Raw genomic sequence first — 17,654 nt, 5'->3', positions numbered from 1 at the left:
ACCTGGTTTCTCGTTCTCCAAGGGTTATGAGCCTAAAATTCCACATCGAAGGATGGTTTTAAAATTCGTTAAACACGAAAAGTTTTGTCAACTCCTGATGTATCCAATTTCGGTTGTATATACAGGGTAGTTATAATTAAAGGTACCCTAGTTAAACCCATGACTTAAAAGAGATTATTATTATCTATTTATCCCTGGTTAAACCTATCAGAACCCATTCTGGTATTCTGGTGATTCGAACCCAGACCGAAGTACCGGTGCTCTGCGATTTTACCGCTTCTTCTTACTAGCTGAGAATAACGGTTGACAATGCATGGCCTTGAAACATTCTGTGGTCATACGACTCTCACTTTAATCCACACGGAGCACATACTCAAACCGTCTCATACATGCTATTACTCGTCCTAATGTGCATGAACGGTCTCTGCATTCTAATTACATAACTGTATGATATGGTTTCACTGCTGATTCTTGGTCCCTTTTTCTTTAAGGAGAACACTCCCGAAGGCCCTCAAAGGTGTTCTATCATGCGTGCCTGTTACTGCGAACTTCTTACGCAACAAGTCATTCCTGCCTTACAAGAACGAGAATGTTTAGAGACTACCGTCTTCATGCAAGATGATGCACCATCACACATTGCCGGACCAGTGAAGGCATTATTTTGTGCTCAGTTTGGAGATCAACCAGCAATTTCGAAAAATTTTCCGACTGCCTTCCTTTCTTGTTCTCCAGACTTGAATCCATGTATGTTCTGGTTGTGGGGATTTCTGAAAGATCGTGTCTATGGAGAAAGCAAACGGAATGCCTGAATAGAAAGAAAGCAAGAATAACACGTCATATTTCTGCAACCTGACTGACGAACTCTTCGCCCTTTTCTTGAACACGCTACAGTATGCTCTGAACGTGCGATTGACGCAAATGGAATGCAAATCGAACAAATGCTATGATTAAATAAAATTATGTATTTCTAATTTGTGTTTTTTATTCTTCGTAAACCCCTCTTCTCACCTGATGGTTGAAATGTGAACTATTACTTATTTGCTGCAACTTTCTTTTTCCCAATGGCCCACATAGCGTGTATACCAAGTTTTAACGAAATACGTCTACCAGAACGAGCTCAACGTGATTCTTCAGCATGAAACTAAATAGGTTAACTGTCATTATAAATACACTGAGAAAAGGATTCGATGCATAAAGAGAGAGTGTCATTCTAGAATTAACAGTCAAGAAAATGTCATTTATTTTGGGCAACTATAGGGTTTCAGGGCCAAACCTTAACGCTTGGAGAGCAAGAGCAGTTTTAAGTCTTATAATTATGCAACATTTTCATATTATTCGTTGACAAACATGAAATTTTTCAGAAAAGATCCCAACAAAAAAATTTGATTGCATCGATTTATACTAATCGTGCTTCGTTTTTTCTGAATATAGTCTTTAGCTAATGATTCGTCAATATAGCATTGGCATATAAAAATCAAAACCACGATAATTGCAAAAACGAGTTTTTAAAAATCGGATTTGAGTATATAATATATCATTATGCATTGCAAAGAAGGGAAAGACGGTAACAAGAACCTACATTCCGTGCTCAACGAGTTTTAGAAAAATAATTTATATTTTCTATTTGTTAATTATGCCTTTATATTATTATGAGCATTAAATATAAATACATAATTATACTAAAGCACTTGACTACTATCTTTCTTTAGAAAGATTGCCCCTCAGCGGCCGAGTGCTTCTAGACAAAGTGAATACTGATAGTTCGAACTAAGTCCAACTCAGTTGACTTTCGTGTTTTTCCCATGTGTAACGTGAATACGAGTCAGTTTCCTTTAGAAAGTCCTCCCCGAAGACACCACTCCCTTTAAGCAGAGAGCCCTCGTGTGCTTTGCTATATAAGTAACCAAACCTCCCGAAAGGCTAGCTAGTTGATTACTTAAAGCATAGATCAAATAGCTAATAATTTGGAAAATTTTAGTTTTCTATTATGGGGTCTGCTTAAGAGGTTTTCGCGATGAGCTTTCAAAGGGAACTGGCTCGTATTCATGTCACACACAGGAAAAACAATTATAATGTGTATGTAGTCAAGTCATGTAAACCATCAGGTTCAACGATTTTGCCCGCTCTGCTACTGGAGTATCTTTTCAAGCCGAAGCGACTCAAAACTTTACATAATATGAAGACTTATTTCCTTCGAAATGCTTACAGTTTTTCTATAACGATCATCATTTTAAGGTTGATTTCATATAATTTTAACATTCAAATAGATATACATGTCTTTTTATAGTAAGAGTACTTCAGCAAGGTGTTCCCTACATTCAAACACTTGTATTGTCTTAGAAATGATTGGGAGAATGCTAGCTTCTTAATAGATTGGTTTGGTTCATTGAGATAACGGCAAAGCATACTAAGGCTATCTAAGGGAAGGGATGCCTTCGTTGAGGACTTTCTAAGGAAAACCGCCTCATATACACGATACCATGGGGAAACCTACGAAAACGCCCATGCAGTCAACCCATTCGTGGGATTCGAACCTCGAACGAAACTACCAGTGTTTAGCGACGTTACCGCTTGGCCGCTGGTTGATCCAGCTCCTTAATAGAAGGCTGCTGTTTTCGAACCGTCCACATGCTCCTTAAGTTTGTGAAGAACTTGATGACTCACCTTGCGTAATTAAAAATGAATATTTATTTACAATACCAATATGGGAGTTTAATCACATCCTTGTAGAGATATAGCTAAAACTTTAAGAATCATCTTTTCATGCAAAACACTTCTGAAAGTAACCACTACTTCTAAAAGCGTAAATAAGTAACCGTATGGGGTAAATCAGTAATAGAATACCACCGACAATTATATTTTATAAGGCACCTTCACAAAAGATCAAAATCTTTCGGAATTCTGAACGTCTTATCTTGCGGAGATTTCACTGTGTTGGTAACGAAAATGAGCCAAAGACATTTTTAAGCCATCAGTATGAACTTTTAATGAGCAACAAGTATTACTTACTTACTAAATCTAGTGTTCTTGGGCACTTCATTTAAGACGGTCACTGTTTATAGATATCGATGAAGCAGAAGCAATTAATACATCAAAAATAAAAGCGAACGAAAGAAAAGCTCGTTAACATCGGCGATTCATAAGTATGGCCTCAATTAATTCCCTTCTATCAGAAGTTCCATCAACAAGGCGCAATATTGGCGAATCTCGCGCCATTCGTGTTGTGTGGTCGCATCATAAACGCACAGCAATGCCAAATGCAGGATCATAAAACCATCAGGGGTTGGACAAAGTAAAGCGAGCCGCAAATGCTTTCTGCTGAGAAATGGAATAGAGACGAGCTAATTTCCATAGCAGCGCAAATCAGCTCAGCTCCAACTCGCAATAAACAAAAAAGAAAGAAGTTTTCATCTGAATAGGAAAGGGTACGATGCTTGTCGGCTTGATATGTTTACGAACTGGATTTGGCGACAGTTACGAGACTGAATTTCTGGTTTTTGAAACCAAGCAAATATATTAGCAGACAATAATAAAAATGGCAAAATTTAAATATATGACATCCCCTGTAAATGTAACAATTTTCATAATTTTTTTTCTTAAAATATGAAACAACTACATGAACAAAAGTAATATATGTTAGAATAGACTCATCAAATAGCTGATCATTCGAATATTCTTGCGTTGTAAAGGGTTTTGTGGGCCGATTTTTTAGCGAATCATGCGTCATTGGACTTTTGTAATTGGTTGTAGAAATTCTTACCTACACGCTCTTAACGTTAACAATTTTAATGTGCCCAAAATACCGGCCATGAAACTTGTTGGCCTCTCCGACAATAAATGCCACTGTTTGTGCGTAAATGCTTTCATATCTGGGCTTGTTATGTTTCTCAAATGAAGCATAATTTCACGTTGGAGTTCAAGATTTTCGGACGGGATTAGCATACAAAACATTACTATAAACCCTAGCAAAACTAGCTAGGTCTTTGAAGAGATTACGACTGAATTATTTAGATTATGATAGAGAACGCAAAAGCTATCTGCTTAAGGGAAGAAGTACTTTCGTGGAGTGCTTTTGAAGGGAAACTGGCTGGTATTTATGTTAAACATACAGAAAAACTAGATAAATCCCCTTCACCTGGATTTAAATAGGGGCGAACTATAAGTGTTCCAAATTCTATACCACTCGGCCCCTAGTAGACATGGATTAGTTTTGGTTTATTTAATTACGGCAAAGCACACTAGGGCTATTTGCCTAAGGGAACGGATGCCTTTGTGGAGGACCTTCTAAGGGAAACTGGCTCGTATACACGTTACACATGGGGAAAACCACGAAAACGCCCATGCAGCCAGCCCGTTCGCGGGATTCAAACCTCGGACCGAACTACCAGTGTTCAGCGACATTACCGCTTTAGTGGACATGGAAAAGTTACGAAAAAAACCCAATAATCAAATTTCAGAGGAGGATGAGAAAAAAGGGGGCGGAAATAAAGAGTTTGATAAGCGGGAAGTTATTATTCGAATTCTTGTTCCTGAATTTTCGAATCATACTCATTCATACATGTTTTTCCTATGAAATGTATGCAATTCTGTAAAGAATAGGCTGCACTTTATTTGCCTGTATTTTCCATTTTTCTATTACCAGATCTAGGTAAAAACTATTATCGTTACCAAAATCGGTGGAATTACTATATAACTATCTGAACTTTGATTTTGTTACTACTTTTGTTAAAAGTAAAAGATTTAAATTAACTAAAGATTTAGAAATTGTTTGCTCTTTATCTTGGAAGTAAAAATATTTCTAGTAAATACCAAGGAAAACGCAGGTTTTAAAAAAAGTTATAAAAGAATTTAAACCTTTTTCGTTATAGAACAACATGCCCCAAACGATTTTCTCTACGACAATTTGATAACTGACTCTACCACTTCCTCCTTCTCTATGTATTAAAAACGCATGGTGTTTTGCTTATATATATTTAATAAAAAACATTTATCTTGCAATGTGAGCACGATTTACTATACCGACATATATTCTTCTAGTACAAAATATTTGAACTTCTTTCCTCAGAACAAATACGACGACATTCATTTTGACACTTGGCGACAAAACGAACGTCCATTTGGCAGAACTATTTCAGGCAATGCGTTGATAACCATTTGTGCGGTCACGTTTCTGACTGCAGCACAATTTCTTTTGCATAATCTTTTATAGCTAGCACACCTGTGTAGCGTACACCTGGGCTTTAATAGCTTTCCCCCTTATACACACATATACACAAGAAAATGTCTCACGAGTCATTAAGCTACTTTCAGGTGATGTAGGAGGCAATGCAATAACTTCTAATCCTCTTCCAGTCACCTGCACAGTGAAGTAGTCTTCCACCAATGTTTGGACATCATTGCAAAAGAACTGGAGCCCCATCTTAGTGGAAAATTCCCTCTTTCCTAAGATGAATCATAGTGTATTCTTGTAACGCATAGAGAAATGTGTTAGTTTTAGTTATCGTGGATGCTGTCAAATGAAAGGGGACCAGTTAACAAAATGGTCAAGTTAATAATTTAAGAGCAAAATAAGGGAGATCAAAATATTTTGGCGCAAACTTTGCCGCTAGAAGTAATACAATATTTAATTATGAAGTCATCTTTTAACATACAATGTCCAAGTGAAACATTCCAGTTGATTACAAATGGTAAATCACGCAAATGCTGGAAAGAATTCAAGAATTCTTGAATTTTAGTGAAATATTATAACAAAATCTGTCAAACTAGAAAAATTTAACCAACTCTGGGCCAAACTAGATATTACCATAACTTAAGGATCTTTATTTTGTCATCTCCGATTGATAAAATATGATGGGGGGACTAGAATGCCTGCTTTTCAAACGATTCAGGTATTTCTAATCAAATATTCATACAAAGATTTTATAAAAGCCAACATATTCAAAATTCAGTTTCTCTGATTCCCCACCTCCCCATTTTTAAGTAATACTGTAAACAACAAAATTTCGAGTTCAAAAATACTGCCTTAGAATAGGCACCATTCTTTAGAAAGGGTACTTCCCAAATATGAAAAATAAGATGTGGATTAATTTGATTGACGGCAAAATCGAAAGATGACTGATGCCAAAATGAATTCGGCAGAATAATTGATAAATTTGATTTAAAAAAAAAAAAATCAGATTTTATATTACGCCAAAAGGGACTTTTTTTTTTTTTTTTTTCTTTTTTCTTTTTTTACGTTTTAGTATGTTACCTTTATTTATTAAATATCATGTTCTTCACACCTAAACAATAAAATTTAGTTCAACAGCAGTATTGCAAAATATTTTAAAAGCGCATATCTTTAGAAATTCCGATACACAGTCTCGTCCGCTGGAAATAAAAATGTTTTCCACCCCCGTACAGAATTTTCGATACACAGTCTCGTGCGCTGGAGATAATTCCCCCCACCCCCCGTACAGTGAAACACATTGCTCGCTTTGAAATCGTTGAGAGGTGGAGTTAATCAAAAATTTGTTGAAGTTTTACAAAATATGAAATAAATAATAAAGCAAATTCCAAATTTGAGCTTCCAGATGTCCCCGTTGTCTTATCATAGTACGAGAGACATGCATACATTCATTCAGATTCTTCATTATTTTATTTCTTTAAATATAACGCAGGGCTCTAATATTTGGTAGCAACAATCTGAAAAGTGATCCAGACTTTTATAGCGAACCAACGCAAAATGCCAAAACGAAATTAATAGCCTTCTGAGAAAACTGCCCCTTTCGGCTAAAAAAATTCCCACTCTCCAAAAAAAATCGCCAATAGTATCAGAAAACGGTCAGCAACCAAAATAAGAGTTAGTGAATTTAAAATTCTTCAGAAAATATGATTCATTCTCCACTAATGAAAACACGTGAGATACGAAAACAACGAACATAGATTTAAAGAAATCGAAGAATTTATTCATTAATGAATTAATTTAACAGTTATTTTTCTATATTTCTTTTTTTCCCCCTCTAAAATAAAAATACCTCAAAATTCTAAAAAAGTCGCCAAGTTGAGAACTGAAATGTAAATTTAATCAATACAAATTCGGTTATTATTCATGTGAATTCAGAATTATTCATGTGAGGAAAAGGAGACTGTCAGAAAGGGAACTAGCTATTCAAAGAAGCAGACGACTTTAAACTCTGTAATAACACTCAGTTAAACATTTATCAGTATTTCTTTTCCTATTACGCAAAATGTCAGCTCAGAAAATAAGTTTTACTACTATCGTATGCTTTCTGACACTTTTTTTCTGTAATACTGTTTAGTATTATGAAAATGCCTTATTTATTAAATCTATCAATATACTTCTGTACAAAAATAAACCTAATGGTATGGCAATTCATTCTGAAAAATTTCATTTATAAAAATGAAATAATTTTCGAGATACGATTAGTTACTTGAAGACGGCGAAGCATTTAAGGGAAACTCATGAAGGTACACTTATTTACGATGTTGTTCTTTTTTTTTTTTTTTCTTCTTTTCCAAATTAACGTAAAGGCTACTAGTTAAGAAGGAATACAGTGTGCTGTGAAAATTGTATTACAGCTAGGCTTGCCAGACGTCCCGCTTTGGCAGGAACTGTTGATGTGGTCCCAGCCAATTGGTTCTTTTGTCCCGATTATTTGGTAAAATTTTAAAAGTGCCAAATATACACAATTAATATCAATACAATCGTAAAAGAGTTTACAGTATTTTATGGCAAATGTCTTTCTTACATTGAACTATGTGAAAATAGTTTTGGTGGAGTAGAATCTTGTACTTGGATGAACAATAAAGAATTAACATGGTTCGAAATTGAAGATTCAGGTGAAAAAATTAGTGAAACTGTCGCAAATAACACAATAAATGTGGATCCCCTTTTTGACGAAGTAGTAACTGCAAAAGCTTTTTGGTCAGCTAACTATAAAATTAAATGAAGTTATGAAATAAAAATAAAAGTTTTGAAGAAAATTGGATACAACATTTCAGTCATTTCGGAGAGATCACACTAATGATAAATACTAATAATAATGCACGCTCAGTTAAAAATTATTTTTAATTCAATGTCGCTTTTTGTTACCAAATTTTTTATTTAGCCTTTTCAATCATCGAAAATTATTCTAGTAGGTTTCATTTTCTGTTGTATTTTCCAAAATTAGCCGATTTAAGCAAATATATATATATATATATTACGGTAAGCCTAGTTGCTTGCTATAATAAAATCAAACAGACTGGATATATCAGCAGTAATTTATACTGTGAAATATCTGGTAACAAAGCTTCCGTTCCTGGTATTTGAAATATAAATAAAATAACGTTCAAATAATAACGTTCGCATAAGAAGGAATCTAGTATCTTAATCTCATGCGGTTGCTTCAGCTGCAAACAGTAAATCAATACAGAAAGTGAACGTAAACGTAACACAAAAGACACAGGTGAAGGCACAATCCGAAGAGTGGGGGAGAATCCTAATGGACTAATCCGCAGGGGGGCGGAAGGGGGAATGTCCCCTTCAACACCTGTATACATGTTTGACATGTACGGTCTCAAAGCTAGTTTTCCAAGATATATAAGACGAAGAGCCCCACAGGGAAGCAAGCTTCACAGGATTTAAACGACTTATCTTTAATTGGATAATAGCGATATATCGTAACGAACACTGTTTCGTGTATCAGTTGTTAAAAAAGAACTTGTTTTTGCGTAGGCTTGTAAAGTAAAATAGTTCTTAAGAAATCTCTTCTTATTTGGCAATATAATGTTAATTAGAATTTTTTTTTTTTTACGAATTTTAAATCCAAAAATATTTTATATGATTTTGAACAAGTGAACAGTATTTTATGCTTCAGATACCGTAAATAAAACATAACAGATAAACAGTGTAAATCTGTTTCTGATTTGTGAAACATTAAGTTATTACTTATAATTAAAGAGTACAAAAACAAATGAAACAAAACTTTTATGCTTGCATAATGAATCAAAATAATCATAAAAATAAATTTAATATTTATTTATTTATTATATTTCAATATTTCAGTTTTGTGTTCATGATGTATAAGAGCTATAGTATTATTTCAAGTTTCACTCGAGTAAAATGATTTTTTACTTTGTAACTAGTTTTAAATATTAATTCTACATAACAAGCAGAAAAAAAAAATTATTCTTAACATTGTGCATGGTTACATTCTAACAACCAGATAAGTTATGCACATCTTCTCTATTTTTAATAGCTCGTTCCCTGGCAAAATTGTAGCATCGGCTCTTTTAAGATTTGCATCAAGCATTTCAAGCACTTTTCCTGCAGTAGTGGCCATTCTTTTTTTAATTCCTGTAAACACCTTATAATTTTTTTTTTTTTTGGATGTGAATATTTTCGTTTTCTAGCAGTAACAATTACCCACTTAAAAAAAAGTAGCTTTGAAATTAATTTTATACAAGATCAGTGGTTTCTAATCTTTTTCTGTCCCCCCCCCCCATGCACACTTTCCATTGCTGCTATAAAACGACGATGGCTAATTACAGACGATCATCCCTCCCCCAACTACCTTCTTTCCCAAACTCGAAAAATACATTTATAAAAATCTAGATTTTATTTTATTATTTATAAACTGTTTTCGCATAGCTCAATGTAAGAAAGACATTTGCCATAAAATACTGTAAACCCTTGTAGGATTATATTGATATTAATTGTGTATATTATGTGTTTTATAAATTAAACAAGAAAAAATATAGGAAATACTGATAAATACAAAAACATAAATAAAAATAGTTTTTTATAGGGTTAAACTCAAACTAAATAAATACTCGATAGGTAAATAAAAGCCTGACTAACTTCGCCTTCTAAAGGTATGAAATCCCCCCCCCAAAGGGAATCCCTTCCTGGATGAGAAGCCCTGGACTAGATGGGAAGATGAAAACAATTAGGGAACATCCCAAATACGTAGCCAACAACCATGAATGAATTAACTGATTGATTTGTTTAGAAAACAAGAGAGAATGTCTGGATAAGAGAATTGGTCTGTGTGAGGAACTTTTTACGGAAAACATAGGAGAAACATACGTTGCAAATCCTTTCGCCGTGATCCGAATTACCAGTGTTCTGCGATGTTATTCGCTGCAAACGCAATACCATGATCCCGCCTTTTTTTTTTTTTTTTAATACATATTCGAATTATTTGCTTACAAATGCCATTCAGATTACCTCATCTCAAACGTGAGTTTCGTATAAGATAAATAAAAAGAAGTTTTAATTTTTTGACTTAAATGATGCTTTTAATATATCGCGACTGTGACAAAGTACACTACCTAAGAGGAGGAATACCTTCGGGACGTGTTTTCTAAGGGAAACTGATTAATATTCATGTTGCAGTTGGGAAAAACGGCCAAAACATGCAACCAGTCTGGTATATGTTACGATGCAATGTTAAATGCTTTATGCATACTTAACTGACAGCTGTCTGTTACTAAATATACAGGTGACAGTTGTAAAATAGTGTGTTTTCTAAATGATGCGTAGAAGGAAAGGGTAAAAAGTGCCACTTCTAGAAGGGGTAGAATTCTCTAGAATGTAGATTAGAATATACATAAATAAAAGCCAAGTAATAAAATTATAAAGCATGAATATAAACAATATTCAACGGGGAAAAAAAGACAAAGGAGCTCGCAAAGTATCTGTAAGATAATATTTGATTTGTTATAGATAAATCCGCTAATAAAAGCTATGGGATGAGATTAGGGGGCAAAGCTATATGCAGTTAAATAAAAAAAAATTTTTTTAAAAATAAAAAACCCTTACTTTTGAACATAGAAAAACAAAACAAGTGGTAGGCGACAAACAGAGGGTTATTTTGCATCGAAGTATTGAACAATTTAGACAATGCATGCAAAATCTGTCTGTCAAATCAGAGATGTTTTCATGGAGGAAAGTTTTGAGGCAATTGTCTTGTGTTCACTTTAGACACAGAAATCCTCATAAGCCCCCTGCAGCCGTCTCTTACACCGGAAAAAATTCCCTGGTATCGTGGCATAAAGGTGATTATATATATATAAAAAAAAAAAAAAAAAAAAAACAGAGTGTAAAATCTAAGGCTAAAAGAGTTAAAAAAGAATAAAAAATAAGTCACATCTCTGAGATACAGAGCAAGGAACAACGTCCGGAACGAACATTTCACCGTGATAAAACACATGAAGATCTTATTTTAAAAATGAACGAAATTTCGCGGACAATCATTATGCAACAAACTACAGAAAATTTATTTCTTCAGAGATAGAAATAAACCGTTTACCAAAACACATACAAAAATTATTCCATCAGTACTTTGGATTATTGTAAAAGAATGCACACATTTTCTTCCTAACAATTAAAAAGATTAATTTTGAAACATCCACCTTCTAAAATTTATCCTTCAATAATCGATCAGTAAATAAACCATAATATAGTATACCAGAATAAAAACTTCGCATTCAAAACATTAATAAAACACGATAAAAAATAAACAAAAACATTACCGGTTCACCCAGAGAAGAACGTCTCATAACACAAATTGGAGTAATTCCACTGACAGCTCAATTTCAGTATCCGAATGACGAATATGCTAATAACACATGTAAAGCGTACGAAACCACGCGCGAAAATGAAGTTAGATTCGAATTGGCGAATTCATCTCCTCTTGCGGCCACTGATGCGGTTAGCGGACGCACGCGATCTCTCAGCGGCGGCGCTCCTATTGGTCGGTGCTCATAGAGATAGGCGAGTTCATTGTTTCTATTGGGGTAGTATCCGGACGTTTTTTCTCCTGTGGATAGGAAACATACGAACAGAACGGATTGCTCGGAAAAAGTATATTTTGTTGCCATAAATTGATTTTTTTTTCTCATCCTGTCTTTCTGGAGGGTTTAAAATGCTGCTCATGTATGATTCATTTTATTTTTTGATTGATGTTTGGTGTTTTAATTCTCCGCTGAGAACAATATTCATGAATTTTGATTTCTTTGTTAATTAGAATTGTGGGGGGGGGGAAAGGATAAGGATAATTTCTTTATTTACATCATGGAAAATATGTAAATTAGGCAGATTGAACGCTAACGGGGAACTAAATGAGAAATTAATTACTGAGGCTTTTATTCGCGATCGGCTACTATGTTCTACTTTTATTTAGTTAGTTTTTTTAAATTTTATTTAGGTATTTATTTAGATTTTTAATTAAATTTATTTATTCATTTTTCTGGATACAAAGGAACACATGTCCGAGTTTTAGTGTTAGAAAACATTGTTACTCACTCTTCCTAACTTCTTAGGCTTCTGTGGTACAGTAATGTTAAGTTACTTGGACATATATCATCCGTTCAGCGTGGGAAGTGTTGTCATTCTAAAAGACATAAGGCTCTTATCTTCCACATAGCGTGGTAAATAGACAGCTCACAATAATGCAATTCAAAATAGCATATAAGCTATAATTAAATTTTAATTGCAATCATGTAAAATAATTAAGCGATTTAAAAGTAATAAATGTACTTCTGAATAGTTACCATCGTCTGCTAGTACCCAGGCAGCATGCATTCGTAAATTGCACGACAAAAATACACCAAAACATTACTATAACAAAATCCAAATAATTCTTTTAATCATTTTTATGTTGTCTAAAATCGTTTACTCTTCAGTAAGTGAAGAAATTTTTTTTCTTATCCTTATTTTATTTCATAAAAGGTCATAAAGTTTTCTTTCTTTAAAACCGAATACCAAACATGTTGGCTTAGACGAAAACAGTGAAGTTTCATACAATCCAGATAATTGGAGTTCTAATGTAATAATAAAAATAACAATAATAAATAGCCTAAATAAGTATAATTATAGGAAAGTATGAAAGTGCATTTACTTCAGATCAACTGAAATGTAGCATAAATCTTGCACCGATGAAATCCGCTGTTAAAAAAAAATGAGAAACTGATGTGCTCTAGACGACTTTATTGCTAGGAGTTGATAAGAACTCTCCTGGTTCCAGGAACCCAGTGAAAAAAGGGAAACATTTGTTTTGTTGTAAACAAAGTGACCGCAGGCGAGCATTTGCCCCCACAATGTATCTAAAAGCTCAAAATCCGGGTTCTTTGATAAAAGCTATTTTTAGCAAGTACGCAGGAATTTCGAGTATTTGGATTCGCAAGCAAGCTATAGAGTAAAACGTAGAATTCCCGAAAATGAGTAATCTGCCTTCTGAAAAGTAAAATTTTGCGGACAGAAAATATATTGCTCTCAGAGCGCTTCGAAAAGCAACTTCGGAAAATAAATTAAAAGATTACTTTCATGTGTAATTAACGGGCATAAACTTATGATTAATGATCCCGATGCATATCTCTTTGGTCTACATTAAACTATTGTTCAAGAAGTTAAACATTTTCGAGCATCTTCTGCTCTATGCATTATTTTATTCCTCGACATGAAAGATTCGCTGAAGTCTTGTTCCAATTTAATTGCCAATATTTGCTTAATAAAATAAGGCGAATATTGCACCAAATGCAGTAAGTACACAAACTTAATATACAGCTTATTCCAGTTAAATGGGTAATGGGATTTTCATAAAAGAAATTAAATTGCGTAAGTTAATGTAAATGTTCATATGAAAAAAAAATAACAAATTTGACGTAAGAAAATAAATAAGTTATTTTGAAGATCTTTAAATCAAGAAAATATATATATATATTTTTTTTGCAAATATATATAAAAATTTAGCTCACATATTAAAATTTATTGAAAAATTTTAGCCTCATATATGAATGTTAGAATAATCATTAAAGCAATTTAGATTTATATAAGATATCAAGAATTTTTTTCTAATTCGGTAGGGGTTTTTAACCAGAGTAAAATTAATTTTAAATGTAAAGACGATTAAAACGCAAAAATAATTTTGATAGCACATTAGCTGTTAGATTATGCTGTTGGGAAAAAATATATATATATATATATATTTGCACATATTTTTTTCCATGTTCGTGGGAAAAGGAAAACAAAGTAAAATGTCAGAAATACACTAAGTATTTTGAATTAATAAACTTCATTTTCAATCTTTTTAGAATTCGTATAATATCCGTAAAAGTGACGAATGAAATATACCATAAAGGCAGTAGTTTTTTTTTTTTCCAGTTTCGTATAATTTTCTTAAAACTAACGTGTGGAAAATAACGATAAAGAGTGAACATCTTCAGCCATTTTTATTCGTATAAATTTCGTAAAAGTAACGTCCAAAAAATACCGTACCCTTACTTCACCCAAATTATACGTATATTTTTGGCGACATGCTGCCAGGGTAAGAGCCGAATTTAAATATTTAACTATATATTTAAGGTATTATTTTCCTGATATTAGATATACTAGCCTCAAAAATGTTACTCTACACACTTTTTCCTTGCTTTCGAAAAGTGCGTTTAAGTTCTTGTAGAATTCATTTAAAAAATCTCCATGAAAAATTTTTGGAAAATCAAAGTAGGTATACCTGAAAGATAAATTACAAATGAAATGAATTTGAAATAAAAATTTCATTTAAACAAACAATTGGAAAACGAAGATAAGATGTTCTTTCGCATTTCTCAAGTATTCCAAAAGAACTCGTTTCTTACTTATTTATACAGTAGAATAACGTACCGTATATTCCGGGCTATAACGCGCACTTTTAATTCCAAAAATAAGATCGAAATTTACGGGTGCGAGTTATATATCGTATATAAATATAAAAATTGTAGTAAGCTCGCCTAAAAGTTACCAAGAGCTGCTGCTCCAAAAGGTTCAACACGTTTTAAAAATATTAATACATATGAAAATCATACCATTAGACATGTAAAACATTAAAAAAACATTAAAAAAACATAAACAGATAAAAAGTAAGCGGAAAATGGTAAATTAGCCCAATTCGACTTCCAAACTGGCTTTTCAAGGGAAATTTCATTTATTTGAACGTCGAATCAAGCTAACCCCATTACGCGTTTCGCCGAAACAGACAATTGAAACTTTTTCGCTAAAAATTTTTAAAAATTTAGACAAAGTGTCTTGGAAATTTTAATAGTCTCAATTCTCTGTTCCAATTTCCCGACGCGTCCGCACAGAATGACACATTAAGGTGTTAAAATATGTTAAACAATACCTAAACTTCCTAAATCTAGACTAAAATCAAAATTAAAATAAAAATAAAAACGAAAATAAATAGCGATGAGCTATTAGTCCTAAAAATACAAAAACATACGGGATGGGCCGTATGTTTTTTAAATATAATAGATTTAAAAACAAAGCATACAAAAATTTAATTTCTACATGTACCTAAATGTTGTTTATTTAACCCTTTGAGGGGCGGTATATAAAATAATTTAAACTGTGGTAAAATTTTGCATGAACTATAACTTATGGACCCTAAGGACATAAAATTGAGACTTAAAAAAAATCTCGAGCGAAATCCTGAATTTTGAGAGCCGGTATATATTTTATACCGGCGCCCCTCTAGGACATTTTTTTCCAGGTAGCTGCCAACTGTTAATCTTTGTTTCTAAAATTAATTTTGCCTACTTTTGATGTGCGTCTGTAGTGATGAGTGCTTGAATATAGTTATGTAAGTCTAAAGACAATTTTTTTTTTAATTTCAGAAGAAATTTAAAATTTTAATTTCGGCAGAAACTTAAAATTTTAAAAATAAAATTTATGTTTTTATGCAATTTGATGATGCAACCCAGCTGAACATACTTATGTAAAATATGGGTAAAAAGCTTTTCAACTTGATTTAAATTCAATATTATTTTATAAAAAAATTTAGCAAATATAACACTGCATGTGTAAATCGTATCATGCTGTAACTGAACTAGTATAATATTACAAGCAGATGTAACTCAGCCGAAAATTTAAAAAAATTGAAAAATGAAGCACTACGACCGACTCAGCTGAGAAAGTATGTTGCATTTTTGAAGTTGTATTTTATGCTTTAGATAATATGTGAACAAAACCATGCTTCATACAGTATACGAAGAACCCCCCCCCCCTCCACGCACACACACTTTAGATCATTGAGGACCGTAAGGTCCTTTTTTATTTTTTGTATAGTTTGTAATATTTTTTTTTTTTTTTTTTTTTTTTTTTTGTTAGGAAGAAACGCCGTTAAACAATTTTATTATTTGATACACCTCAAAGCTCTTATTCTGATTTTCAATCCCTTTGGCTTCATAGAGGCTCCTTTTCAACTTTTGGATACATTTTAGTTTGCATCTAAAAAGGGCCTCAGAAATATTTTTCCTCCTTTCACTAACTGTGAAAATTTATTTCGGAAACAACCTATTTGTATCAACCAGAGCGCAAATTTCTCTTGTGTTCTCTAGTCTTTCATCTGAAATTAACAAAGAATTAAAAAGAATTTCCCTAAAGAATAAAAGCTTTCAAACCAGGAGTTTTTGTGATTACACTATGAGATGTACATTTCCATTTTAAGTGAGCTTTCCCTTTGTGTGATCTTATCACACCTCACAAAAGGAAGAAGACGTGACTCCCGAATGACAAATTAGTTGTCAATCACCTCTTTCATTTTCCTTGCATTCTAGGATTTTGGAAAACAAGAAGCAACGGGTGTCTTTTGGGGGCTAACATGCCACATTTAACCCCCACAATTGTGTAAAGTTTTGACCCCAGATGGCAATTTTGAAATCGATGAGTCTTTCTCTTGGAAAGGGATAAGTGCTGAAATAAAAATTTTAGCTACACACAGACGAATGAAACTCGAGCTGAGTACATAAAGAATAAATGAAACTAATATACTTGTATTCAGTCCTAGCGCAGAGTCAGTAAACTCCCCATTCCTCCATGAACATAATATTGAATCCCAAACGACTTATAAATTAATCATGAAAAATTATTACATCATAAACTGTTATAATAATAAAGAAATTCTGTCATGTCACAGAGTAGAAAAGGAGAAAACTGGTGCTGCCATCTATTGGCGTGTTACCCTCAGTGTGGGCGCCGGTATATATTATATACCGGTTTTAAAATCGTATAAATAATCTTCTGTTAATTATCAATTCTGACAAAAATGAAGTAAATATATAAGATTCAGCATGTGTACGTCATATATTTGCAGATTTTGAATTTTTTCTTTCCCTCCAATAGAATTTATGAATCTTCCAACATGATACCTTGCAAAGAGGTATATTAATTTCATAACTGCAAAATATTGAGCATTCATAGGGTGATACTACCATTTAGAATTGAAAGAAAACGCTAGACACTTACGATAGTAGCTTTTGGTGTAGAAAAATTAGCATTTTTATGGAGGTTAAAAAATTGACAAACAACCGGTATATATTATATACCGGTGCCCTTCAAAGGAAAAGACATGATATACCTTACGAACTTAAGAATTTTCATTATCGGATAACAGGAAAAGTTCGCCTTATCGTCTTCCATTATATCTTCAGTCACATCATCGAATTTTGTTTCATCTTCATCATCACTTTTCTCTGATCCATAAATGAATAATAATTTTCCTTTCCATCTAGATTGTTAGATAAGGTTACATGTTTTTTAAAAGCCTTTTGAATTATTGCCGGGTTTAATTTCATTCCATGGTTTTATTATCCATTCACACATTGTTTCTAGATTGGCTTGACGCATTTGGTCT

At 33.0% G+C, this 17,654-nt stretch overlaps 1 protein-coding gene across 1 annotated transcript in view; it reads right to left on the bottom strand.

Annotated features, from left to right (window-relative positions):
- Positions 1-11,673, bottom strand: part of LOC118197537 (puratrophin-1-like) — a 329,078-nt gene extending 317,405 nt beyond the window's left edge. The window contains exon 1 of the mRNA XM_085811921.1: positions 11,521-11,673. Within this exon, the coding sequence (XP_085668047.1) occupies positions 11,521-11,547 (27 nt within the window). The 5' untranslated portion in view covers positions 11,548-11,673. The remainder of the gene's footprint in view (positions 1-11,520) is intronic.
- Between the last annotated feature and the right edge of the window lie 5,981 nt (positions 11,674-17,654).

This window comes from Stegodyphus dumicola, chromosome 2 (genome assembly GCF_044657685.1).
Source record: "Stegodyphus dumicola isolate Sdum_Otavi_A_Nest chromosome 2, ASM4465768v1".
NCBI lineage: Eukaryota > Metazoa > Arthropoda > Arachnida > Araneae > Eresidae > Stegodyphus > Stegodyphus dumicola.
This window is presented reverse-complemented; position numbering and strand designations above follow the sequence as displayed.